The sequence below is a fragment of the Pan paniscus genome, chromosome 10 (genome assembly GCF_029289425.2).
Source record: "Pan paniscus chromosome 10, NHGRI_mPanPan1-v2.0_pri, whole genome shotgun sequence".
Classification (NCBI taxonomy): Eukaryota; Metazoa; Chordata; class Mammalia; order Primates; family Hominidae; genus Pan; species Pan paniscus.
In genome coordinates, this window is record NC_073259.2 from 112,114,332 (window position 1) to 112,142,329 (window position 27,998).

Genomic DNA, 27,998 nt, shown 5'->3' on the forward strand with positions numbered 1-27,998 from the left:
TTAATATTAAATGTTTGAATGCACACTCAAAATATGTATATCTATTATGTTATCAATAAAAAAATAGAAAAAAACACTGGGAACAAAAGTAGATTCACGAGTCCAGGTTGGTCCAAATGTACTTAAAAGTTTTCCAGTAATTGAATAGAGTATCAGTTTTTCAATTAAAATTAGTTACAGTTAAATAAAATTAAAAATTCAGTTCCTCAGTTGCACTAGTCACATTTAAGTACTCAGTAGTCAATGTGGCTAGTGGCTACTATATTGAGCAGTTCCATTCTAAAGGATTTAGTAGGGTTTTTCTTAGATATGAACTTTGACGGTGGGAGGATCCTGAATATCTTCCATGTATATAGAACTTTGAATATAGCCAAAGCATTTTCATATCTTCTATTTCTTTTTAGCCACACAACATTTCTGGTAGGTAAGTTGAACAGATGTTATTTGCCCCAATTTACAGATGAGCAAACTGAGGCTTTGAGCAAATTAAAGCCCAAGTTCCCAAAGCAAGTTAGCGATGAAGCCAGGATTGGAATTCTTATTCAGCACTTCTTAAGTGTTTCCTTCTTGAGGCATATTTCAAATACTAGGATCTGCGGCTGCAACAGTAGCGTTAAGTGGCATGGCATCCACATTGGTCACCCTTCAGCATCAAATTTGCTGCCTGTGTAGAATTATTGACTGCCCTGTGATCCCTTATATGCCCCTATTCTAAATCCCTCACACAATCCAGCAGGTGTGTCCTTTCTCCTGGAGAGGCTTGACATGATGCCCCTCCTCTTCTCTCTTTACCCCCAGCATCTTGTACCTTATTTTATGTATTAATTATTATTATTATTATGTAGAGACGTGTCTTGCTATGTTGCCCAGGCTGGACTTGAATTCCTGGGCCTTTCTCCTCAGCCTCCCGAGTAGCTGGGACTGTAGTCATGCACCACCATGCTCAGCAAGTTGTACCTTATTTTAAAGCACAATTCCATTCAAACATTTAGCTAAATGTTTTTAGCTAAAACGTTGGTCACCTCTGGGAAGTCATAAGGTTCAGGGGCAGCACAATATCCTATGCTCTAAATACTCACTGCACACACATGAGCGAAAATAAGAACCACTTCTGGCTCAGGGTTTCCCACCGCCCTTCCAGAATTATGTGCTGTTAACTTGCAGCAGGCTAGTCCCTCAGACATGTCCCAGGCATCATGTGGACAGCAGCCTGAGCTGACACCTGCCCAGTGCAATTACCTTCACAGATCATGTCATCTCCTTTGCATCTCTCATCCACCTAGCAGAATGTTATAGATCTTCTCCCTGACCCCCACTGTCTGATTCCAGCTTCTTTCTCCTTTATTCCTGCTGTGCCATGCTCCAAGGATGCGATAGGCTTGTTATGTATGACTTAGATGTCCACACTGTATGCACAGATTTTCCCTGGGGAAGAAATGAGAAAAGAAACAGAGGATATGCATGACACCAGAGTGGCCTTTGGAGACAGACATACCTAGTGTGAGCACAGGTCTTACCTCCAGTTTCCTCATCTGTTAAGTGGGGACTACTAATAGGACTCTTGTGTGGGTTAAAAGACATCATGCATGTAAGGCACTCAATAAGGACTCAAGAAATGGAAGTTATTATTGCTGTTGTTTTGAAACAAAAGTAATATTTAGCCGGGCGCGGTGGCTCACACCTGTAATCCCAGCACTTTGGGAGGCCAAGGTGGGTGGATCACGAGGTGAGGAGATCAAGACCATCCTGGCTAACACAGTGAAACCCTGTCTCTACTAAAAATATAAAAAATTAGCTGGGCACAGTGGCAGGCGCCTGTAGTCCCAACTACTCTGGAGGCTGAGGCAGAAGAATGGCTTGAACCCGGGAGGTGGAGTTTGCAGTGAGCTGAGATTGCGCCACTGCACTCCAGCCTGGGCAACAGAGCAAGACTCCGTCTCAAAAAAAAAAAAGTAATATTTAATTGAAATTGAACTATAACATGTAATTGATTTTATTGAATAATATATAATTGAATATTTAATTTTAAATTTAAATATTTAACTGACAAAGACTGAATACATTCAAGATGTACAGTGTTGACTTGATATGCATGTACACTGTGTAATGATTACCAAAATCAAATTAATTAACACATCCAACACCACCCATTTTCTACACTAGATCCCCAGAATTTGCTCATCTGATAACTGAAAGTTTATACTGTTTGACTAACATCTCCCCATTTTCCCCATCCCCTCACCCTAGCAACCACCATTCCACCTACTCCCTGCTTCTATGAGTTTGACTTTCTTAGATTACAAATATAAGTAAAATTGTATGTATTTGTTTTTCTGTATCTGGCTTATTTCACTTAGCATAATGCCCTCAAGTTTCATCCACGTTGTCAAAAATAGCAGGATTTCCTTTATATGGCTGAATAATATTCTATTGCATATATGTACCACAATATATTTATCCATTCACCCATCAATGGATACTTAAGTTGATTCCATATCTTGACTATGATAAATAATGCTGCAATGAACATGGGGAGGCAGATATCCAAAGGAAATAAAATCAGTATTTCAAAGAGATATCTGCCTCCCCATTGAAATACTGATTTTATTTCCTTTGGATACCTGCCTCCCCATGTTCATTGCTCTGCTTCCTCCCTTCTAATAGAAACACGATTTCATTTGGACAGCAAAATGCCTATTTGAAAAGATTCTCCTCCTTGGATGTCCTGCAGCTAGAGTGGCACGTGAGCAGACATCTGCTGTCTAGTACTTCCTCGAAAGCTAGTGTTTTCCTGGCAAAGAGCTCTTTGGTGTCTTTTGCCCTTTCTTCCTGTTTAAAATCCAACCTTGAAGCTTGCGTGTGAAGTAGTCACCTTGCAGCCATGGGGATAAGAGGCCCGCACTGTGCTGCTGCATATGGCCACACTGGTTGTGCACAGTGACTATAGAGTTGAATCAGTCAGGGTCCTGGCAGGATACAGACAGCTCCCTCCAATAGGGTAATGGTGGAGACTTTTTAAAAAGGCACTAATTGAAAAGGTGTAATCACTGTCAGGGAAACATGGTTAAGAGATGATGCAGTACCCTGGGGCTAGCAATAGCAGGGAGTTATTACCACCCCAAACTCTGAAGGGCAACAAGAGAGAGTGGTTTCCAGGACGTGGAGAGAGGATATGGAGAGGGTGGCCAGCAAGAGCAGCCCTCCCACTGGGATACAGCCAACCTGTGGTGCTCTGCACAAAAGGGACGAGGGGCTGATTACCCCAGCCTCACAGTCTCCTGTTGGTAGTGTCTCCCATTGACCAAATCCAACTAGAAGTCAGAGGGCAAGAAGCTCAAGTGCTATAATCCATTCAGGTCAGCCTCTCAGGACACTGAACAGGTTGAAGGGTTGAGAGTAGATCTGTAGAAGTAAATGGAAAATATCCTTGCATTATATGAATGGGGTCCCTGGCACTCTGTCATTCTGCAGCCTGGCATATGCTAAAGATGGCAGAGAATCACCACAGCAGCCCTGAACTAACTACTTATGGAAAATCTTGCTATGTGAGGAAAATAAACCCTTAAGTGGTCAACTAAGTTTGGTTAGATTTAGTTACATGCCTGAGTGCAACCCCATGCAATATGTATGCATTTCACATGCATTTTATATTTGTGGTATCACTTGTCAACAAAACATGTATCTTAGTCTCTATTATTCCATGTTTATTTCTTACTAGTTGAAGGTCAGATGTTCATCATTTCTTCTTGCTAACTGGGTCTGCCTTGACTGAGTATATAACTTTTAGATAAGGTCCTAGATAAAATCTATTAAAGCTGATAAGTTTGCCTGGGAGGAAAGGAATAAGTCTTCTGTAGTAGTACATGAATTACCACATTGGGTCAGGCTGACAAGCCTCTTTGCCACGTTCGTCTCCCATGGCTGGGCTCCAAGATCACACATATGGGGCAGGAATTACCATAACAGCCTCAATTCCCTCTCTTTTGCCTGGTGTGGTTCAGTTGCAGGTCATCTTCCTGTTGCCCTGAGCTTCGGTGCTCTTGCTTTCCCCTGCTACTCCCTGAACTGCAGCAATTGCTCCAGCACCTGAGTCTCACACTTGAGTTCCCTCTCTCCTGCATGCGGTAACTGTTTTTCTTCCTTGGCCCAGTTCCCTGTTCTGGCAATTAAGTTAGGTTCTATCTAGCCTGGAGCCCTGCCTTGCTCTTGCCAGCTGCACTCTCTATGCTTTGGCCATAGCTTCAGCCAAGATCCATGGCTGGAGCCCTGCAATCTGTAAACAGACCTCTCAGACACCATCTGTTTCCCTCACCTCGGCAACAGTCCCTGCCCAGGATCTCTGCTATCGAGTTCTGCCCACTTGCTAGCACTCCCCAGAACCTCTTCTCAGACCTCTGGCAATAAGCCTTTGGCCCTTGGCCTGAGTCCTCAATTGAGATTAAAGACATTGCAATTTACACTCTTGGCTGAAAACACAGGACTGTCTGCCACCTCCAGCACCAGATTCTCACTCTAGGGTTGACTTTTTGGCCTGCAGCTCAGGAGGAGGAATAGAAAGTGTAGAAATATAATAAAATCATGATAATGATAGAAATAAAACAATCTACTACTTATTAAATGCTAACTACATGTCAGACATTGCGTAAGTATAGCACAGTCCTTGCTTGGCATGGTAACAGCACAGATTTCAATTAGCACCGTTTAGTTATATAACACAAGTCCCCCAATAATACAGTTCAAATTTCAGTTACCACAGTATATTCACTGTAAGTAATTGCATAAATACAAGCTTTGCTGCCAGGTTTTCAGTCCACAAAATTACTATGTAAATAACAGATGCACGCCATGGTCAGTGACCACAGCACATCACTTCATTTCTAGTCTGCTGGTGACTGGTCACTGGACATCTGTTATTTAGTTATGCACAGACAGCAAAGCATGTAGTTGTGTTGCCTCTTTATCTCCAAGTAACATTGTAAAAAATGGACGATAGAATTTGCCAATAAAGATAAAAGTGAAGCAAAGAAACAAAAAGTGATTATTGTGGCAGTGAAATTCAAATCAAAGATCACTGGAGTTACAGAAGAAATTGGTGGCCATGGGAATGTTGACATTGCCACTGTTCAACTCCAGATGGGCATCCAGAGAGACTTAGTAAAGGTAAACTTATGAACATAAATAAGGAAGGAAGTTGTAAGGAAAAGGATAAAGATGTTCCAGAAAGTGACATGGGCAAAAAATTCACATTAAAGGAATGCTGAAAGATATCTCACAACATTGAAATCACAAAGGAAAACTTAGAAAGGAGGCTGGGCATGGTGGCTCACACCTGTAATCCCAGCACTTTGGAAGGCTGAGGCTTGAGCTCAGGAGTTCAAGACCAGCCTGAGCAACATAGGGAGACCCTGTCTCTACAAAAAATAAAAAAGTTAGCCAGGTGTGGTGTTATGTACCTATGGTCCCAACTACTCAGAAGGCTGAGGTGGGAGGATCGCTTTAGCCTGGGAGGTCAAGGTTGTGGTGAGCTGTGATCATGCCACTGTACTTCAGCTCAGGTGACAAAGACCCTGTCTCAAAAAAAAAAAGCAAAACACGTTAATTCTCAATATTTCTGTTTTAAATTATGGCATAATAAAGAAATATTAGGTTTACAATTTTTTCATTTCTCTATATATTTATATCCAACAGTAAGAAAGTTTTTAATATTTTGACAAAAGTTTTTAAACATCACAAAACAATTGTAATTTTTCCCACTGATAATTGAGATCACTTTGAAGGGTGTTGGCTTGCATATCATGTTTACAGAACAGTGCTATCATGCAAAGTGAAGACTGCCTGTACTTTACATGTATTATTTCATTTACCTATTTCTTTCTTTCTTTCCCCCCACCCCTTGCTAGGTCGCTGCCCCATTTTCAGCACTAGATGGTGCTGAAACCCACATTTGCCTCCATTCTAATAAATAATCAGTGCCCCTCGTCCTTAATGGGGGATATCCCAGTAGTTTGGGAAGGCTAGCTAGGGGTTCAGTGTCCAAAGGACCTATGGACCCAACCTCCTACAGTGTGGTGCTGCTGAACAGCCACTATGATTTGGTGTCTCCATCTCTTTTTGTCAAGTTACACAGCAGAGTTTCCAGAGCTGGGATGGTAGTCTCACCTCTCCCCTTTGTCTCTGGCTGTTCTCAGGGATATTTCTCCTCTAGGGACTGCTGATGCTTCTAGTGGTTGAGGCTGGGACAAGTCTCCTGCAAGGGAACCCAAGATTGTGGAGAAGCTGGTTGTCTATGCCTTGATCTCACTTTTTACAGTGTACAGACTGTGAGTTGGGGGAAATTTTCATGCAGTTGGTGCCTGGCAGATTGTGGGGAGGGGATTACAGATATGGAAGTCTGATTCTCTTACCATCTGCTCAGAGTTTTTTAAACTTCTCTGTGGCCCCAGCAAATGTCTCATCCTCAAATTTGAGTTCTCGGATATTGTTGGTGATAATTTCAGTGTTGAATATTAGTTTTGGGTTTTCCATTGGGGGGTGTGAAGCCAGCTTGCTTCCTTGCTGCCACTTTGGAACCATATTATCTCATTTAATCCTTTGACTAACCCTAAGAAGCAGATGCTCTTATTATTCCCATTTTATAGACAAAGAATCTGAGGTTCAAAGAGGATAAATAATTTGACCAAGGCCATACAACTAGTTAAGTAGCTACAACCTATTGGGTCTTAAAGCCCTTGATCTTAACCCCAAATGAAACAGTCCAGGTAAATGACTCTGGTGGGTGTTTGATACGGAGGAGTGGGCAGAGAGGAGAGGAAGTAGTGAGAGATGAAAGTACCTTCTCTAACATATGCCTAAAAAGTCTAGAGCAGCACTGTCCAATAGAGCTTTCTATAACACAACAGATGCTCCCTTACCCAAGGGGGATACATTCAAAGACCCCCAGAGATGCCTAAAACCACGGATAGCACCAAATCCTATATACCTCTAACTAAGACAGCTACTCAATGACGAATGGGCAGGTGGCACATACAGTGTGGAAACACTGGACAAAGGATGATTCACATCCCAGGCAGGTAAGAGCGGGACAGCGCAAGACTTCATCATGTGACTCAGGATGTTACACAATTTAAAACTTACAAATTGCTTATTTCTGGAATTTTCCATTTAATATTCTCAGACTGCATTGACTGTGGGTAAGTGAAACCATGGCTAAAGAGGGATTCCTGTACATGTATAGAATACATAATATTTATATAATCTATAATAGAGAATTAATGTATCTATTCAACCCTGGTATACATGTAGGTATACATGGACTTCAGGATCCATCTTTTCTTGATCCTCCAGGACCTTGATCCACCAAATCCCAGCTCTTTCTGAACAGATCTACTTGCCCTATGGGATGTAATTTCCAGTGGAGCTGCTCTACTTCACTAAGTACTCAGGAAATTAGGCTTCTTCCAGCTCATGGTCCAAGATGGCTGCTCCAGTTCTAGCCATTACATCTACATTCCAGACAGCAGGAAAGAGTAAGAGAAAGGAAGCTTCCCTCCTCCAGAACACATTCTGGAATTATATATATTACTTTTGCTTACAACCCATAGGTCAATATTTAGCCACAGGCCACAACAAGTTGAGGGAAGCTTGGGAAATTAGTTTTTATTTAGAATGGTCATGTGCCCAGCTCAGAGTCCAGATTCTGTTACTGAAAAGAAAAGGAGAGCAGACATTGGGGGTCATCTTGAAGGAGAGTGGGTACAGTAGTCTGGGAAAGTTATTTATTTGTTTGTATTTTGTTTGTTTGTTTTTTTCCTTCCCAGCCTCAATAATGAGAGGCAGGCAAGGAGAAGGTTGGAAATGATTGCTGGTTGTGCTCTTCCGACCTTTTGTTTGCAACTGGATCCTTCTTCTGGGCCCACAAGTCTCACCATCCAAAATAATAACAATTTACACAGTACCTCTCTCTCCTTGCCAGCCATTGTTCTTTCTTTCCTTACATGGCCAAGTCTCTGTAAAGAATAGACTACACATGTTATCCGCATTTTCTAACTCATGCTTCAGTTCTCTCTGGCTTCTTTCCCTCCCACTCCATTGAAAACATTTTAATTCTAGGCCACTACTAACCTCCTAATTTGCAAATCCAACAGTTGCTTCTTCGTCCTCTTCTTCCCTGACCTCTCTGTGGCTTTTGGCTTTCCTTACCACTTCTGCCTCTATGAAACCCTCTTTGCCTGTGGCTTCTTTGACATCACCCTCACCCAGTTCCCTTTTAACTTCTCTGGCTACCTATTCTCTATTTCCTTCATGAGTGCCTCCTCTTGTCTTTACCCCATCAATGCTGGCTTCTTCAGGGTGCTATTTTCCATCCCTCTTCTCCAAACTCTCCTCCTAGGTTGTTGTTTCCAAACTACATTCTTGAAGTTTCAGAGATTGAAGGTACTTTACTGTGAAATGGGGACCTATTTTAGATGCCTCCCTCAAGGACAGATTACTCAAAACTGCTCTACTAAAACATCTTTCCCATTGGATTATGTACTTTGTCATAGATTGAATTGTATCTCCCCCAAAAGACATGCTGAAGCCTTAACCTGCTGTACCTATGAATATGACTTTATTTGGATATGGGATCCTTGCTGATATAATCAAGTTAAGATGAGATCACAGGATGAGCCCTAATCCAATATAACTAGTGAATTTATAACAAGAGGAGAAGAGGCTGGGCGCAGTGGCTCACATCTGTAATCCCAGCACTTTGGGAGGCTGATGCAGGAGGATTGCTTGAGCTCAGGAGTTCAAGACCAGCATGGGAAACATGGTAAAACCTCATCTCTAGAAAAAATTTAAAAACTAGCCAGGCATGGTAGTGCACACCTATAATCTCAGCTACTCCAAAAGCTGAGGTGGGAGGATCACTTAAGCCTGGGAGGTGGAGGCTGCAGCAAGCTGAGATCGCACCATTGCACTCCAGCCTGGGTGACAGAGCCAGACCTTGTCTCAAAAAAAAAAAAAAAAAAAAAAGAAGAGACAGACACACAGGGAGAACACCACGTGATGATGTGATGGAGTCAGAGACTGGAGTGATTCATTGACAAGTCAAGGGCTGCCATGGATTGACAGCTGCCACCAGAAGCTAGAAAGAGGCATGGAAGCATTCTGTCCTACAGGTTTTGCAGGGATCACAGCCCTACTGACACTTTGATTTCAGACTTATATATCCTTCAGAACTGTGAAACAAAACATTCCTATTGTTTCACAGCAGCCCTAGGAAACTAGTACACATTTCCTCATCACCCTGCAGCTCCCTATCTAAGCCACCAGTTATAGCTTGCAATCTCTTTTGTCTTAAAAATATTTTGCCTTAATTTTTCTCCTAGTTCAAGGGTTCTCGGGCTTTCAAATATCATAGACTAGTTTTTTTAAATTTGAAGTTCAACATTAGGGTTGGAACGTTTGATTTTTTCCTTTAACCTTGTGCTATAAGGGCATTAGAAAAAAACTACCATCTAGGCACAAAACTCTCAGAACAAAGTACAGTTCTTTAAATTAAACACTTTGGGTTTTATGAAAAACTCACTGCTTTATTCCAACTCTTCCAGTTTTATTTCAAATCCATAAAAACTTTATTATGGCAACATTTAAGAGCCTCCTATGTTATGTATGTGACATAGAAAAATATTAATAGATAAATATTCATAACCTCTTTTCTGTTTGCAGACATCTTATTTCTCCCTCCCTTTCCAAATTCTCTTTGGACATATTATGAAATTGGGCTGGCCAGGCGCAGTGGTTCATGCCTGTAATCCCAGAACCTTAGGAGACCAAGGCGGGCAGATCACCTGAGGTTGGGAGTTCAAGACTAGCCTGACCAACACGGAGAAACCTCATCCCTACTAAAAATACAGAATTAGCCAGGCGTGGTGGTGCATGCCTGTAATCCCAGCTACTCAGGAGGCTGAGGCAGGAGAATTGCTTGAACCTAGGAGGTGGAGGTTGCAGTGAGCCAATATCGGCGCCATTACACCCCAGCCTGGGCAACAAGAGCAAAACTCCATCTCAAAAAAAAAAAAAAAAAAAATTGGGTTAATACTCAGTGAGAGGGAGAATTTAAGAAGCAGAAGCTAAAAAAAATAGTGAGAATTCCTTTTGGGGTTTTTGTTTGTTTGTTTGTTTTTTAGACAGAGTTTTGTTCTTGTTGCCCAGGCTGGAGTGCAATGGCACCATCTTGGCTCACTGCAACCTCTGCCTCCCAGGTTCAAGTGATTCTCCTACCTCAGCCTCCCAAGTAGCTGGGATTACAGGCATGCACCACCACGCCCGGCTAATTTTTGTATTTTTGGTAGAGATGGGTTTCACCATGTTGGCCAGGCTGGTCTCGAACTCCTGACCTCAGGTAATCTGCCCTTCTCGGCCTCTCAAAGTGCTGGGATTACAGGTGTGAGCCACCGCACCCGGCCTGAGAATTCCTTTTTAAAACGTAGAGAGTTATCTCTCAAAAAAAGCTTAGATAGATGAGAAGGTGGAGAAGCATGCTGAGGTTTAAGGGAGTTGGGTGAATGAGGCATATAAGAGAAATTGAAAATGGTAAAATAAGAGGAAAAAAGAGTTTTAGGAAATTTACTATACAGTGTCTGTGTTCTCCTTTCAGTACCTCTTGAGAATCTGAGGTAGGGATTTAAATTGCTTTCAATTTTTTCTTCCACTGGACTTGTATCTCTTATTTATCTCTCTTTAATAAAAATAGAGATGGGATCTCACCATCTTGACCGAGCTGGTCTCAAACTCCTGGGATCAGTGGATCCTTCTGTCTCAGCCTCCAAAAGTGCTGGGATTACAGGTGTGAGTCACCATGCCCAGTCCTTTTTCAATTAAAATTTTAAAAAATAACTTGTATTGTGGATATTTAAGATATACAATATGAAGTTGATATCATATAGACCAGGGGTCCCCAGTCCCCAGCAACCAGTCCTCGGCCTGTTCGGAACCCCCATGACCTTCCTGAGCTCCGCCTCCTGTCAGATCAACCGCGCTTTAGATTCTCACAGGAGCTCGAACCCTACTGTGAACTGCCCATAGGAGGGATCTAAATTGTGTACTCCCTATGAGAATCTTATGCCTGATGATCTGAGGTGGAACAGTTTCATGCCGAAACCATAGCCCCCATCCTCCTGCCAAGTCTATATCACCCACTCCCCTGCCAAGTCCGTGGAAAAATTGTCTTCCATGAAACCGGTCCCTAGTGCCAAAAAGGTTGGGGACAGCTGAAACAGGCAGTCACAAGGTTACTATAGTGAAGCATATTAACATATCCATCATCTCACATAGTTACCACCAACCCTTTTTGTGTCTCTGTGGCAAGAGCGGCTAAAATCTACTCATTTGGCATGAATCCCATATGCAGTGCAGTTTTATTCCTAATGGACTTGTGTGATTATGTGTAGGACCAAATCACAGGGCAGCTAGGCCTTATTAAGTGTTGCATTGGCTGGGTGCGGTGGCTCATGCCTGTAGTTCCAGCACTTTGGGAGGCCAAGGCAGGAGGATCACTGGAGCCCAGGAGCTCGAGCTTGCAGTGAGCTCTGATCGCGCCACTGCATTCCGGCAACAGAGCCAGACCCTATCTAAAATAAATAAATAAAAATAAAGAGTTGCGTATGACTGCTACCAGAGGCAGTATGGTATAATGGTTGGATATGACTGCTATCAGAGGCAGTATGGTATATGATATAAGGGCTTGGGGGTTCTGGAATCAGAAGCCCTGTGTTGGAATCCTGGCCCCAGTCTTTTTTTTCAACACCTCTCCTTTGTGTCCATCAGAAAATTACCTTACTGCACTGTGCCTCATTTCCCCATCCATGAAAGGGAGATAACAGGAGCCACCTCACTGGATTGTTGGATGGATTACATGAGTTAATACACATGAGGCACTTAGGGCATGCCAGGCTGTGGACAGCCCTCACTTGTTAGCTAGCAATGAAACAGAAACCTAGAAAACCATCTCTCCTCTGCTTAAGCCAAACAAAGCAAAAATACCTCTTGTGGCTCACGGTTCCCAAGCTTCCTGGCATGGCTCCGCACAAAGCTGCCTTCGGTTCGCCCGGCAGGCTTTGTAGCGACCTTCCCTGCCCGGGTCCCAGTCACGGTCGGGAGCAGCGGCCGTGGCCCGGGCTCGCGAGGCAGGCTCCCGCCCGCACCCTCCCGTGCGAGGTCCCCGCCCTGCGCTCCCAGCTCTTCGCACCTCTACCCGAGCTTCTCTCACGTTGCCTGTGAGACTGCTTCGCCCACACATCCTAGATGCTCAATTAAAGTGGACGTAAAGGAAGATGCTGTGGCTTCTTCCCAAAATACCGAACGGGAGGCTCTGGGTGGGGATGGGAGACGTGGTCAGTGGGAAGTGTCCTTCCACCCTAAGGTGCGTTGCTCCGGGTGGCCGCTGGCCACGTCGCCTGGGGTGGGGGCGGGGCTCCCCTGTCAGGACCCCCCTTCCCCAGCGTCTCTCCACTGCCCGCGGGCCTCCAGCCTGGCCCCCGGCGCCCGCGGCCACGTGACCCCAGCACAGCTGGAGGCGGGTCCCCGCCCTCCCCAGGGAGCAGCCGGTTGAGGCGGGAGCGGTGCATTGTGGGCAGAGGGGCGGGGGTTGGGAAGATGGCGGCTCCCAGCCTCCTCAACTGGAGGCGAGTTTCTTCCTTCACGGGGCCGGTCCCCCGCGCCCGGCACGGACACCGAGCGGTGGCCATCCGGGAGCTGATGATCATCTTTGGAGGGGGAAATGAGGGCATCGCGGATGAGCTGCACGTCTACAACACGGGTAGGCGCGGCGGCGGCTCGTCGGCCCCGCCTGCTGGAGCTGCGGAGGGGGAGGGGAGGCGAGGCGGCGGCCGCGGCCCTGACAGCTGTCACCGCCCGCTCACTGCTTCCTTGGGCGGGCGGCGGGGAGCGCGGCTCAGCCGGGCGGCCCGGGTCCCGCAGCTCTGTCCCGGACCGCAGCTCTGGATCTCCGGGGCCCTTGGGGCGCAACGGACCCCGAGCGGGGCGCACCGGTCTTCAGGCGGGGGATCCCGGACGCCCCCACCCCAGCCCGACAGGGGGACGCAGGCGACAGAAGACCATGTCCAACCGCCTGGGCCACTCCCCGAAATCTCGCCTCTGTCAAAAAACAAAACCCACTCCAAACCAAAGTTCCTTAGGGCCTTCCCGTCTTTGCCTGCCTTCCTTCCTTAGGAGGAAGACCGTCTAGGGGGTGAGGAGGGAAAACGAGAGGCCTTCTGGCACTCTCGCCTCAAATACAACCCGGTGTTTGGCAGGTAACGGTCAAGAGCCCCTCCGTGGGCCGCGCTCTAAACCGGCGGGGACGTGGTGAGGCGGCCTTGTGTCTGCATACTCGGTGTGGGCGCCCTTCTGGACTGGCCCTCGGAAAGAGGACTGTCATAACTTGAGCACCACTGCAGATCACAAGTGCCCCTGGGCAGGGAGCCCCTATCTTTGAGGACCTCTGTGGAATAGAAAGGAGACTGGATTTAATTTTTTTTTCCCCTTGTAAATGCTCAGGCTGTCACAAGAAATCTGTTTGGTGTAAAGACAGTGATGGAATTCTGGGTCTACTTCATGACCGATAACTTTTCTTTGACCAAACAACTTAATCACAGGAATAATTTGAAGGTTAACAAAATAGTGGAGTCTGAGAAGTTTTATTTTTTTCACCCTCTCCTCCTCCCAGCGCCCCAGCATATGAAGGTGAAAAGTTACTGACAGTTTGGTCTTAGTGTAAAATCCCTGGCTTTGGAACAAATTAGACCTGATTTGAATCTTGCTCTGCCGGTTGCCCAGGATCAGCGCTAAAGTTACCAAACCTTTTTAAGCCTCACAATTTTCAGTTGTAAAATAGAGATTTTTATACTCACCCAGCAGGGCGTTTTGTAAGAATTAAATGATACAGATCAGGATTTTTCAACAGCAGCACTCTTCGACCTTTTGGGCCAGGTAATTCTTTGTTGAGGTTGGGGGAAGCTGCCCTGTATTGCCCTGCACATTGTAAGATGTTTGGCAGCATCCCTGCGTCTACCTACTAGATGCCAGTAACAGCCCCCTCCAGTTGTGACAACTAAAAATGTCACCAGACATTACCAAATGTCTTCTGAGGGGCAGAATCATCCCCAGTTGAGACCCACTGATATTGATGATATATATTTGCTGATAGTATATGATAACCGTTGTTTGTTATAATCGGTTTTCATTTTATTTTGGCAACTAGCTACGAATCAGTGGTTTCTGCCAGCTGTTAGAGGAGATATCCCTCCAGGCTGTGCTGCCCATGGATTTGTCTGTGATGGTACCAGAATATTAGTATTTGGGGGAATGGTTGAATATGGAAGATACAGCAATGAGTTATATGAGTTACAAGTAAGTGTATTTAATATTGTTTCATTCTGAGGCTTTAATAATGATATTGTTCATAATTTTTCAAAAGATTGCAACATTACTAACATTGTTTAACACATTTTAATATTATTCAAGTAATGTATTATTCAAGTAATATTATTCAAGTAATGTAAACTTCACTTTTTATAGCTTTATAGAAAATGTTTCCACTTCACTTAAAACCCAAAGTTTCCTGGCAAGTCTTTTTCCCATACCCAGTGCAACATTTATAACATCAAGATATCTGTTACGTAGCATCAGTTGTACATGTTATATATTTAGGTTTTTGTATCTTAGTGCAGTAGAAACTTTAGCCTGCAACAGGAGCGCCTGGAGAACCTGTGAAAACACAGATTGCTGGGTCCTACCCAGAGAGTTTCTGAGTCAGAGGAAGGCCATGAGCATTTGCATTTCTACCAGGTTCCCAGCTGCTGATGCTCCTGGTTTGTTTGTTTAGAGACGGAGTCTTGCTCTGTCACCCAGGCTGGACTGCAGCCGCACAATCTTGGCTCACTGCAACCTCCGTCTCCTGGGTTCAAGCAATTCTCCTGCCTCAGCCTTCTGAGTAGCTGTGACTACAGGCACGTGCCACCATGCCCAGCTAATTTTTGTATTTTTAGTAGAGACGGGTTTTCACCATGTTGGCCAGGCTGGTCTTGAACTCCTGACCTCAGGTGATCCACCCACCTGGGCCTCCCAAAGTGCTGGGATTACCCGACGTGAGCCACCGTGCTGTGCCGCAAGTTCTTAAGTATTAAGTACTGCAGGACTCACAGAGGGATAGTTGGCATTGGTATCAACTGACAGATTCACAACTTTGAATAAAACTTTCCACATTTGGAAAATCACCGTGCCTGGCCCCTAGGCTATACTTTGAAAACCACTGCTTTAGTGTTTTAGAAATTGTTACCCTCATACTAATATTTACTACACCCCCACCTTGACAATACATACAAAAGAGGAGTAACAGTTTCCCATAACCTTTCTAAATTTGAGTCTTATTAAACCAGACTCATAGCCCTTGTTGACTTTTCTTCCTGATCTGTGCCTTATCCCTAGGGCGGTGATCATGCGGGTATCTGCTAATTGGCAGATGTGAGTGGTTATACCTATTTACAAGCAACTCATTGCAAAAATAATTTCAGCTAAAGAAAACATCCATGGCCAGAGAATAAGTTTTGGAATTTGATGTATTAAATGAGCTTTATGTTTACCTTTAAAAGGTTAAAATATTTACCATTCATGGATTACCTTTTTTCAGAAAGTAAGAATATATATATTACATTTAATCTTGAAGCTATGTATAATACTTTATTTTTCATTTGGAAAATACTTTAGAACAGTTAGTGTTTATTATTATATGCTGAGTTTGCCATGGAAATCTGTGAATATGGAAGAGTAACTTGAATGTCTACTGGAACATATATTTTAATTCCAGAAGTTAGCTGGTTATTTGTCATTTGTCCCAAAAGTAGTTTTTTAGTGCCTTCTGATGGGATTTAGATTAAAATGTATTGATATGATGTTGCACTATTGACAATATAGGAGTGCTTTCTTGATTTTGTCTGACTGTATTTGTGCCCTTTTTTTTTTAGGCAAGTCGTTGGTTATGGAAAAAAGTGAAACCCCATCCCCCTCCTTCTGGTTTACCTCCTTGTCCTCGGCTTGGACATAGCTTCTCTTTATATGGTAACAAATGCTATTTGTTTGGTGGCCTGGCAAACGAAAGCGAAGATTCAAACAATAATGTTCCCAGGTATGCTGACCCTTTCAGACCAAATGCTTATTTTATGATTTAGAGTAGGAACATTTTATTTTTTCCATCTTTAATTTTTAAAAGGGATGATGCTTAGCTTTTTGCATTTCAACCTAACAGTGGACAGATTTGTGTGTGTTTGTGTTTTCCTTAGTCCCTGGAGCATACTTGTTTTCAAAACTGTGTCTTTTCTTCAGAAAGCATTGGAGCTAAAAACAAAAAAACTGTGTCTTTCTAATGAGAAATCATCTTATTAAATTAATATTAATGTAACTGCTTGTATCAATATATTTGTATATATTGAGCCATAATGCATTTTAGCTGCCTCATAAATGATAATGAAAAGCAACAGATGGTTATTTTAAAATTAGATTTCTCTGGGAATTTGGCGACAAAACTGATTATAAAATGAAAGCTATCATTTCCATGTTTTATACAGGAAGCTATTAGAGTAGTTCACACTAGCATATACTTTTACAATCAATTCTTTCCTCCTTTTTCCCAAACAGAATTAATTCACTACCTCTTTTCTTTTCACATCATGTTTTGTTTGTTTGTTTGTATGTTGAGTTCCAATAAGCCTTTATGAAACAGCTCGTAGGCAGGTTTGGTCCACAGCGTGTAGTTTGCTGGCACAGATTGTAAATAATGGGGCTGTCTACATTGTTGACCCCTATTATAGCTAATGTTGGTTTTGTCTGCAAAGAATTCCTCTTTCCTTTGGGGAACTATACTGTTCCATGTAGTTTTTTTTTTTTAAATAAATTTTATTTGTGTAAATTTAAGGTATATAACATGATGGTATAAGATAGATATTTTGTATATATATTAAAGTGGTTACTATAGTGGTAATATATCCGTCATTTCATATAGTTACCCATTTTTTTCTGCCTGGGGCATGGGCAGCTGTAGTCACCACCAGGAGTTGTGGCTCATGCCTATAATCCCAGCACTTTGGGAAGCCGAGGTGGGTGAATCACTTGAGCCCAGCAGTTCAAGATCAGCCTGGGCAACATGGCAAAACCCCATCTCTACCAAAAATACAAAAAATTAGCTGGGCATGGTGGCACGCGCCTGTGGTCACAGCTACTCAGAGGCTGAGGTGGGAGGATTTCTTGAGCCTGGGAGGTGGAGGTTGCAGTGAGCCGAGATCGTGCTGCTGCACTCCAGCCTGGGTGACAGAGTTAGACCCTATCTTAAAAAAACAAACAAACAAACAAACAAAAATCCTGAATACAATGCATTATTATTAACTGTAGTCCTCGTGTTGTACATTAGATCTCTCAATTTGTTTATCCTAGGTATTTGCTACTTTGTATCTTTTGACCTACATTTCCCCATTTCCTTCCCTTCCTGTCACCCTGACCCTGGTAACCACTGTTTTATTCTCTATTTCTATATGTTTTACCTTTTTTGTTAAAAAAAAAAAAAAAGATTTCACATATGAGATCATGCAATATTGTTCTTTGTGTCTGTCTTATTTTGCTTAGCATAATGTCCTGCTGCTCCATCCATGCTGTGGCAAATGGTAGTATATTTTTTTCTTTCTTTTTTTTAGACTTTCTCTTTTTTTATTTTTTATTTTTATTTTACTTTAAGTTCTGGACTGCATGTGCAGAATGTGCAGGTTTGTTACATAGGTATACGTGTGCCATGGTGGTTTGCTGCACCTATCAACCCATCATCTAGGTTTTAAGCCCCGCATGCATTAGGTATTTGTCCTAATGCTCTCCTTCCCCTTGCCCTGCAACCCCCTATATGCCCTGGTGTGTGATGTTCCCTTCCCTCTGTCCATGTTTTCTCATTGTTCAGCTCCCTCTTATGAGTGAGAACATGCAGTGTTTGGTTTTCTGTTTCTGTATTAGTTTGCTGAGAATGATGGTTTCCAGCTTCATCCATGTCCCTGCAAAGGACATGAACTCTTTTTTTTTGAGACACAATCTCGCTCTGTCTCCCAGGCTGGAGTGCAGTGGCGCAATCCCGGCTCACTGCAAGCTCCGCCTCCTGGGTTCACGCCATTCTCCTGCCTCAGCCGCCCGAGTAGCTGGGACTACAGGCGCCCACCACCACGCCCTGCTAATTTTTTGTATTTTTAATAGAGACTAACATGGGGTTTCACCGCGTTAGCCAGGATGGTCTCGATCTCCTGACCTCGTGATCTGCCCACCTCGGCCTCCCAAAGTGCTGGGATTACAGGCGTGAGCCACTGCGCCCGGCCAAACTCATTCTTTTTTCTGGCTGCAATATTTTTTTCTTTTTAAGCCCGAATAATATTCACATAGTGTTTTGAACACATTGTCATTCTAGCACTCAAAGCTTTGGAGATTTAGAGTCCAAAGGGCTGTTTTCTGATTCAGGTCTTATCATGTGTGTCCTTTAGAGCAAATAATCTAAGCCTGTTTCCTTCACTGTGAAATGGGAGTGATTAAATACCTGTTTTACAGTGTCATTGTGATAGTGAAATAAGATCATTGGTATAATTTTCAAAGCACTTTCAGGTTACCATAGCATATAATACAGTAGAGTTATCAACCATTATAATGTCTTTTTACCTGCATTAGATTGATGGTAGGATCTTAACTTTTTTTCCAAACTATTTTAAAATATAGAAATACTAAAATATGGAAAATTTGGAAACTACAGAAAAGGAAAAAAAATTATCCCACCACAGTAATCCAGATACTTTTACTTTTTTTTTTTTTTTTTTGAGACGGAGTCTCACTCTGTCACCCAGGCTGGAGTATAGTGGCGCGATCTCAGCTCACTGCAAGCTCCGCCTCCCGGGTTCACGCCATTCTCCTGCCTCAGCCTCCCGAGTAGCTGGGACTACAGGCGTCTGCCACCATGCCTGGCTAATTTTTTTGTGTTTTTTAGTAGAGACGAGGTTTCACCGTGTTAGCCAGGATGGTCTTGATCTCCTGACCTCATGATCCGCCTGCCTTAGCCTACCAAAGTGCTGGGATTACAGGCTTGAGCCACCACGCCCGGCCAATACTTTTACTTTCAACACATGTCTTTTAAAAAACTTTTTCCATTAAACAGATTTTTAAAATAACACTGGTAAAAAGTCAAATCAGAAAGTGTACAGTATTCTTTCAACAGCACTATCCCCCAACATAGGCAAATACACATAATTCAATTTGATGTACATCTTTTGGAACCTTTTTCATGTAACACTTTTCATGTACCCTTTTTCATGTATTAGCTTTTGTTAGGTTATTGTTTATAATGGGGCAAGCTTCTCAAGGGTATTCTACTTCAGAGGGCCAGTAGGTGCATGCAGTTACATACAATGCTTTTTAAAGCCTATGTTTAAAGCACACGTTCATTTCTGGTCACATTCCATTGGTCAAACCAGCCATATGGCCAAGGCCAGAGTCAGTGGTCTAAGGATATATACTGTGCCTACCGGGAAAGAAGAGTTGGGAACACATTAATACGATCCTCCACACAGACCTAACTATTTTCTTTTCTTTTCTTTTCTTTTTTTTTTTGAGAAAGGGTCTCACTCTGTTACCCAGGCTGGAGTGCAATGGCACAATGTCAGCTCACTGGAGCCTCCATCTCCCAGGCACAAGTGATCCTCCCACCTCAACCTGTTTAACTTCTTAAGAAATTCTACCAAATTGTTTTCCAAACTGACTACACTATTTTACATTCCCACCAGCAATATATAAGGGTTTTACTTTCTCCACCTTGGCTAATACTCATTATTGTCTGTCTTTTTTATTGTCGCCATCCTAGCGGAAGTAAAGTAGTATCTCATTGTGGTTTTAATTTGCATTTCTCTAATGACTAATAGTGTTGGACATCTTTTCATGTGCTTTTTAGCCATTCATATATCTTTGGTGAAATTTCTATTCAAATATTGTGCCCGTTTTGAAATTGATAGTTTTCTTATTATTGAGTTGTAACAATTCTTTATATATTCTGGATATAAGTTTTATGTTTTATTTTATTTTTTAATCAGAAATGTGATTTGGCCAGGCATAGTGGCTCACGCCCATAATCCCAGTACTTTGGGAGGCTGAGGCCAGCAGATCACTTGACCCAGAAGTATGAGACCAGCCTGGGCAACATGGCAAGACCCTGTCTCTGCAAAACATTAGAAAATTAGCTGGGTGTAGTAGTATGTGCCTGTGGTCCCATCTACATGGGAGGCCAGAGCAGGAGGATTGCTTGAGCACAGGAGGCCAGGACTACAGTGAGCCATGTTTACATCAGTGCATTCCAGCCAGGGCAACAGAACAAGACTCTGTCTCAAAAAAAAAAAAAAAAAGTAAAATTTGTACAAAAAGGCTTACTGGGATTTTGATAGGGATTTCACTGATTATATATCAGTTTGAGGAGAATCACCATCTTAATAATATTGGGTCTGCCAATTCATGAACATGGGATGTTTCTCCATTTATTTAAATCTTTTAAATTTTCTCTCAGCAATATTTTGTAGTTTTCAATGTATGTATTACTCTTTCTAATTTTGGTAAATGTATTCCTAAGTTTTTTATTCTTTTTGAGGATATTATGAATCCATTTGGTTTCTTTTTTTTTTGAGATGGAGTCTGGCTCTGTCGCCCAGGCTGGAGTGCAGTGGCGCAATCTCAGCTCACTGCAAGCTCCGCCTCCTGGGTTCACGCCATTCTCCTGCCTCAGCCTCCCGAGTAGCTGGGACTACAGGCGCCCGCCACCATGCCCAGCTAATTTTTTTTGTATTTTTAGTAGAGACTGGGTTTCACCATGTTAGCCAGGATGGTCTCGATCTCCTGACCTCGTGATCCGCCCACCTCAGCCTCCCAAAGTGCTGGGATTACAGGCGTGAGCCACTGCACCCGGCCGATTTGGTTTCTTAATTTCATTTCTGGATTGTTCATTGCTAGTATATAGAAACACAACCTTGGTTTTGTTATTTATCTTGTATCCTGTGACCTTGTTGAATTCATTTATTATTTCTAATATTTAAATGGATTTCAATTTTTTTATTATTGTTGATTCTTAGGAGTTCTTTACATATATTTTTTTTATATGTTCCAAATATGTTTTCTAAGTCTTCTCTTTGCCTTTTTTTTTGTTTTTTTTTGAGATGGAGTTTAGCTGCATCGCCCAGGCTGGAGTGCAGTGGAGCGATCTCGGCTCACTGCAGCCTCCACCTCATGGGTTCAAGCGATTCTCCTGCCTCAGCCTCCCGAGTAGCTGGGATTACAGGCTCCCACCACCATGCCCAGCTAATTTTTGTATTTTTAGTAGAGGCAGGGTTTCACTTTGTTGGCCAGGCTGGTCTCGAACTCCTGACCTCATGATCCGCCCGCCTCAGCCTCCCAAAGTGCTGGGATTACAAGCATAAGCCACCATGCCCAGCCGGCTTTGCCTTTTTTAAAAAGGGTTTTCTGTTTAGTTTCATCATGTTTGACAATATTTTCTTCTATGGCTTTCTGGTTTTGAATCTTGCTTTGAAAGACTCTCCTTCAGGAAAATTATAAAAATAAATTTTCTATATTTTCTTCTAGTTCATTCACACTTTTGTTTCTGTTTAGAACATTAATGCATTTGTGATATACTTTTGTGACTAGTGTAAGGCTTTTTACTTCTTTTTCTAGTTGATTTTCAATTTTCCCAACACCATTTATTAAATAAGCCATGTTTTCTATTGGTTTGAAATTCCATCTCTGTCATATCTTAATTCTTGTATAAATGTGTCTCTCTAGGCTTTCTAGACCAGGGGTTGCAAACTATATCCTGTGGGCCAAATGTGGCCTGCTGTCTTTTTTTATTAATAAAGTTTTATTGGAACACAGCCATCCCCATTCATTTTGTGTTGCTCTTGGTAGCTTTCATGTTGAAACAGCACAGTTGAGTAGTTGCAATAGATTTTATGGCCTATGAAGCCTAAAATATTTACTATCAGACCCTTTACAGGAAACATTTGTTGATTCCTGCTCTAGACTCTATTCTGTTTCATTAATATATTTACCTTTCTATCATTAATTGTGGCATTTGCTATAGGTTGTTGGTATGTGATTTTAATAACATTAAGGACGTTTTCTTTTCTTTTTGAGACAGAGCCTCACTCTGTCACCTGGGGCTGGAGTACAGTGGCATGATCACAGCTCTCTGCACCCTCGACCTCCTAGGCTCAGACAGTCCCCCTGCCTCAGCCTCTTGAGTAGCCAGCTGGGACCACAGGTGTATGCCACCATGCCCAGCTAATTTTAAAACTTTTTTTTTCTTTTTCTTTTTCATAGAGACAAGGTCTTTCCGTGTTGCCCAGGCTGGTCTTGAACTCTTGGGCTCAAGTGATCCTCCCACCTTGGCCTCCCAAAGTGTTGGGATTACAGGCATGAGCCGCCATGCCTGGCCAAAATGTTCTTAAATTTCCAGCTTACTAGTTTTATTTTTCTCTCTTTTGAACAAGAAATGTATATTGAGGTAGTTTAAATTCATTTTGGAGCTTACTGTGTCTCTCCTTTAATCCATGAATTTTGTGAATTATTTTAATTAATTAATTGAGGTTCTGAAATATGAGCCACCTTTTTATTCCTAGTTAAATCTCACTTTACTGTGTTACAGAATTCTTTGCTGAATCACATTTCTAACATTTATTTATAATACCTATATTTATTAGCGATTTTGCCTGTATTGTCTTTATTTGGGGGAGTAGGGTGCTATTGTAATCTGATTTGAGTATCAGGATTATGTTATCCTTGAAAATGTAATCAGGGTTATGTTCTGAGGTCATGGAAAGCCCTCCATCTTTTATTATATTTAAATAACTTAATTCCTTGAATATTTAGAAGAAATTTTCCATATTTACCTGGGATTGGTATATGATCTTTTATTGCCTTTTCAATTTCTTCTATAAGTATTGATCTATTTAGGTTTTCAACCTTTCATAATTTTTAGTAATTTTTTTTGAGAAGTTACCCATTTATCTAGATTTTTAAATTTATTTCTAAAAGTTATAAGACAGCCAGGTGTGGTGGTACGCACCTATAGTCCCAGCTGCTTGGGAGTCTGAGGCAGGAGGATCATCTGAACCCAGGAGTTTAAATCTAGCCTGGGCAATATAATGAGCCCCTTTCTGTAAAAATTAAAAAAAAAATTATTTATTTAAAAATGTTTTAAAGTTATAAAGACAATTCTCTCTATCTTTAAAATCTCTATATCCATTTTTATATCTCATTTCTTATTCCTAAATGTTACTTTTGTCTAATCAGACTTGCTAGTGATTTGTTATTTTATTTATTTCAAAGAGCCGTTTTTTAGTTTTATTGACTGTCTGTTTTTCTTTTTAGTTTATTTTCTTTAACTCTTTAACTCTATTCCATTTCTTTCAACTTTTGTTCCTAACCTTTTTTTTTTTTTTTTAGAGACAGGATCTCATTCTGTCACCCAGGCTAGAGGGTGGTGACACAATCATAACTTACTGCAGCCTTGAACTCTTGGGTTCAAGCTATACTCCCACCTCAGCCTTCTGAGTAGCTAGTACTACAGGCACATGCAGCCATGCCTGGCTAAATTTTTAAGTTTTTTGTTGAGACAGGATCTTGCCATGTTGTCCAGGCTGGTCTTGAACTCCTGGCCTCAAGCAGTCCTCCTACCTCAGTCTCCCAAGGTGCTGGGATTACCCGCTTGAGCCATCATGCCCAGCATCTTTTACACTTCTAGTAGTTTGAATGCTTTTTCTAACTTCTAATAATTTGAATGCTCATTAGTTCATTTTTTTTCAGTGTTATTTTCCTGTGATTATATCTTTGGCCGTATGCCATAGGGTTTGATACATACTGCTTTTATTGTCATAGATTTCTATTTTCTCTTTAATAGTAATTTGCTACAATTTTTTAAAGATCTCCTAGTGGAAAGTTTTGTTATTATTGCCAATATCTAGTTTTATTATATCGTGGTCAGGAAATGTGGTCTATAAAGATGCGTTTGTGCCTATTTCACAGTCAATTTTTGTGATTCCATAGGTGCTCATTAAGACCATGAGTTCTTGACTGTGTACAAGGTTCTTTGTCTATTAAATCAATGTTTTATGTATTTATTATTATTGCTTTTAGAGATGTGTTCTTGCTATGTTGCTCAGGCTGGATAACTCCTAGGCTCAAGTAATCTTCCCACCTCAGCCTCCTGAGTAGCTGGGAGTACAGGCATGTGCCATTGCACCTGGCTCTATTAAATGAATGTTCGAAGCTTTTTTATTCTGTGAGTCTAGGTCTTATCAACTTTTGAGTGACATGCTCAAGTCTCCCACTGCGATTGTGGATCTGTGTTTTGTTTCTTGTGTATCTAATTTTCAACTTGTGTACATCGTTTTGTTGCAGATTTGTCTTTTGTAAATGGGGCTAATAGCCAATATGAACTGGATAGCATACTGGCTGATATCCATTCTCAACAGTTTAAGCCTATGCCACATTAGTTTTAGATAGTTTTAATATTATCCTTGATTTTCATAGCTTATACTTAGATTTGGGGTTCTTGTATTTTGTTTCCCCTGCATTCCTGCCCCCACCACCAACCCTGACCAGATTTTGTATTATAATAGGGCAGTTTTATTCTGCCCTTATATTTTGTATTTTGTTTCCTCTGCATTCCTGCCCGCACCACCAACCCTGACCAGATTTTGTCTTATAATAGGGCAGTTTTATTCTGCCCTTGTATTTTGTGTTTTCCATCCACTCTGCTTCGTTGCCTTTCCTCCCTTTTCTTGCCTATGCCAGATTTTTTAAAGTTGTGATGAGGGAAAACATTTGCATATGTATATGTATATGTGTGTTCGTGTACATGCATGTTTATACATCTGTGTCTGTGTCTGTGTGTATATATATATGTATAATTTTTATTTCCTGTTCTGTGAACTGTCAGTCTGTTGTGTAAGCGGTCATTATCTGGATTTTTAGGAAAATTTGACCTTTTTTTCTCCAACGTGTACTAAACTTTTTAAGTTTGTCTTTTCTTCTTTTGACATTGTTTATGCTGGGGCTTTTTTGTTTTCTTTGTTTGTTTGTTTTTTGTTTTTTGTTTTTTTTTTGAGACGGAGTCTCGCTGTGTCACCCAGGCTGGACTGCAGCCATGCGATCTCGGCTCACCGCAACCTCCACCTCCCAGGTTCAAGTGACTCTCTTGCCTCAGCCTCCTGAGTAGCTGAGATTACAGGCACCCACCACCACGCCCAGCTAATTTTTTGTATTTTTAGTAGAGACGGGGTTTCACCATGTTGGCCAGGCTGGTCTTGAACTCCTGACCTCAGGTGATCTGCCCGCCTCGGCCTCCCAAACTGCTGAGATTGGGCATGAGCCACCGTGCCTGGCCCCTGGCCTGTTTTGTTTTTTTTTTTAAACTATCTTATTAACTGCTTTCTATATACTATACTTTGCTTTTTTTTCCCATTTCTTTACTTTTTCCCTATTTATTATTTTTCTTTGACTGTTTCCCTCTAGTGATTTGAGAATTATATGTGCTAATTTTGTGCATACCTTAGTTGCTTGGAAATTAACACATGTTTACAGTGAAAATATCCTGTCATCCTTGGGAATAAATTACTGTCTTTTTTTAAACATTCTTTTGCCTACCTCCTTCTTCTGTATGTTCCATATATTTTTGAATCTTATTCCAGGTTATGATAAATATTAAAAATTAACTTTGTAGTAAGTTTTTCTTAGTGGTTATTTAGATCTCATAACCATATATTTGAACATCAGTTTAGATGTAACCATAAATTACTACCATTTCTCTTATTCAAAGTATTATTTCTTTATTATTTATTTATGTATTTATTTTTGTTTTGAGACGGAGTCTCACTCTGTCTCCCAGGCTGGAGTGCAGTGGCGCGATCTCGGCTCACTGCAAGCTCTGCCTCCCGGGTTCACGCCATTCTCCTGCCTCAGCCTCCCGAGTAGCTGGGACTACAGGTGCCCACCACCACACCCAGCTAATTTTTTGTATTTTTGTTAGTAGAGACAGGGTTTCACCATGTTAGCTAGGATGGTCTCGATCTCCTGACTTCGTGTTCCGCCCGCCTCAGCCTCCCAAAGTGCTGGGATTACAGGCGTGAGTCACCGCGCCAGGCCTATTCAAAGTATTCTTAGATTTATTTTTCTTTTTCCGAGATAACATCCTAGAATTATTTTCCCCAAAACAATTATGTAGCTAAACTTTGAATTTTTATATGTCCTGAAATGTTACAATTTTTGCCCTTACACTTGAATAATAATTTTGTAGGAAATAGATTTCTACAAAAGTCATTTTGCTCAAAACTTCAAAACATCCATGAAACTTAGTGCCACTTTCTAAAGTTAAAAAGCTATGTAGGACATTGCTATGACATTATAGTGAAAATTTTAAAAGTTACAAAGCAGCATTTTTAGTATGCCTCATTTATCCATATGTGTTTATCCATAGACAGAGGTGTCTTAAGGGATATTTATCGAAATATTTTCAATAGTGATTGTTCTGGTTATCTAGTACCATACAGTAAACTGCCCCAAAATTTAATGATGCAGAATAATAACCATTTGATTATGTTCATGGATTCTGTGGGTCAGGAATTCAAATAGGCCATGGGAGGGATGGCTGGGCAGTCAGCTGAGAAGGCTTGAAGGGGTTACTTCTATGTCTGATGCCTCAACTGCGACGCTGAAGGACAAACTCAGCTGGTTCTGTCACCCTACATACCTGCATATGGCCACCCAGATGGTAGTTTTATGGGAGTTGAACTTCTTACATGGTGGCTCAGGATTCCAAGAGTGAGTGTTCTAGTTAAGCCGTTTAGGCCTTCTGTGACCCAGCCTCAGAAGTCACATAGTGTGCTTTCACCATACCCTATTAATCAAAGCAGTCACAAACCAGTCCAGAATCAAGGGAAGGGAACATAGACCCAACTTCCTGATGGGAAGATTGTCAGAGGATTTGTAGCTATGTTTTAACACCAACAGTTGGCAAGTTGTCATTGATAAGAGTGTTGGCTAAATGATGACAGGAATTATTTTTAATCTCTTCTGCTCACTACTGAGCCCCAGAAGAGTGCCTGGTACATAGTAGTGTTTGATAAGTATGTATTGTATGAATGAGGTTTGGGGTTTCTGCTCTCCTAATGCCTTTCTGTACTATATGAACTTTTCACAGTAAGCACATTTTATCTTTATAAATAGAAATAAAATGCAAATAAAGGGTATATATTATCTGAATGTTTTAATTTTTTCTGTGATATCCTAGATATTTAAATGATTTTTATGAGTTGGAGCTACAGCATGGCTCTGGTGTTGTGGGTTGGAGCATTCCAGTGACTAAAGGGGTTGTGCCTTCTCCAAGAGAATCCCACACAGCTGTTATATATTGCAAAAAAGATTCTGGAAGTCCTAAAATGTATGTTTTTGGTGGAATGTGTGGTGCTCGCCTGGATGACCTATGGCAGCTTGACTTAGGTAAGTTTAACTTGATTCAGGCTCAGGAATAGGGCAAATTAAAAAAATGCTTTGAAAAATATTATTGATTGCAGTATTTATTGAGTTGTACTTAGATTTATAACCAGCACTTGTAGCCCCAGGGACAGCATATGTGTGATATGAATGGTTGCTGATAAATCAGATTGAGAAAATGAATGTTTGGTTTATGATAGTAACTCTCTTGTGCGTTCTATAAATAGGGTTACCTTATGTCCTGGTTTACCTGGGATGATTCTGGTTTATGCTTATTGTCTTGTGTAATTATCAATAGTACAATACTCCCTTTCACTCTGAAAAATGTCCTGTTGGGGATGATAACTTTATATGGTTACCCTATCTACAGGAAATGTAGCATTAACAATGTTATTCGTGGTCAGTAAAAAACCCTTAGG

The 27,998-nt window shown here is 41.7% G+C and overlaps 2 protein-coding genes across 4 annotated transcripts in view; one reads left to right on the forward strand and one right to left on the reverse strand.

Annotated features, from left to right (window-relative positions):
- GLT8D2 (glycosyltransferase 8 domain containing 2) overlaps positions 1-12,238 on the reverse strand; it is a 73,065-nt gene extending 60,827 nt beyond the window's left edge. The window contains exons 1-2 of the mRNA XM_034934358.4: positions 12,028-12,238; positions 1,240-1,425 (exon numbers count right to left, since the gene is read on the reverse strand). The gene's annotated coding sequence lies outside the window, so the exon portion shown is untranslated. The remainder of the gene's footprint in view (positions 1-1,239; positions 1,426-12,027) is intronic.
- A 291-nt stretch (positions 12,239-12,529) lies between these two features.
- The window catches only part of HCFC2 (host cell factor C2), a 46,167-nt gene continuing 30,698 nt past the window's right edge, over positions 12,530-27,998 (forward strand). For 2 of the 3 annotated variants that reach the window (XM_034934355.3, XM_034934356.3), the window contains exons 1-4: positions 12,538-12,802; positions 14,246-14,394; positions 16,008-16,168; positions 27,377-27,585. In XM_034934355.3, the coding sequence (XP_034790246.1) occupies positions 12,640-12,802; positions 14,246-14,394; positions 16,008-16,168; positions 27,377-27,585 (682 nt within the window). In that variant the 5' untranslated portion in view covers positions 12,538-12,639. Of the gene's footprint in view, positions 12,803-14,245; positions 14,395-16,007; positions 16,169-27,376; positions 27,586-27,998 lie in introns of all 3 variants that reach the window. The other variant, XM_008958002.6, reaches the window with a different exon arrangement.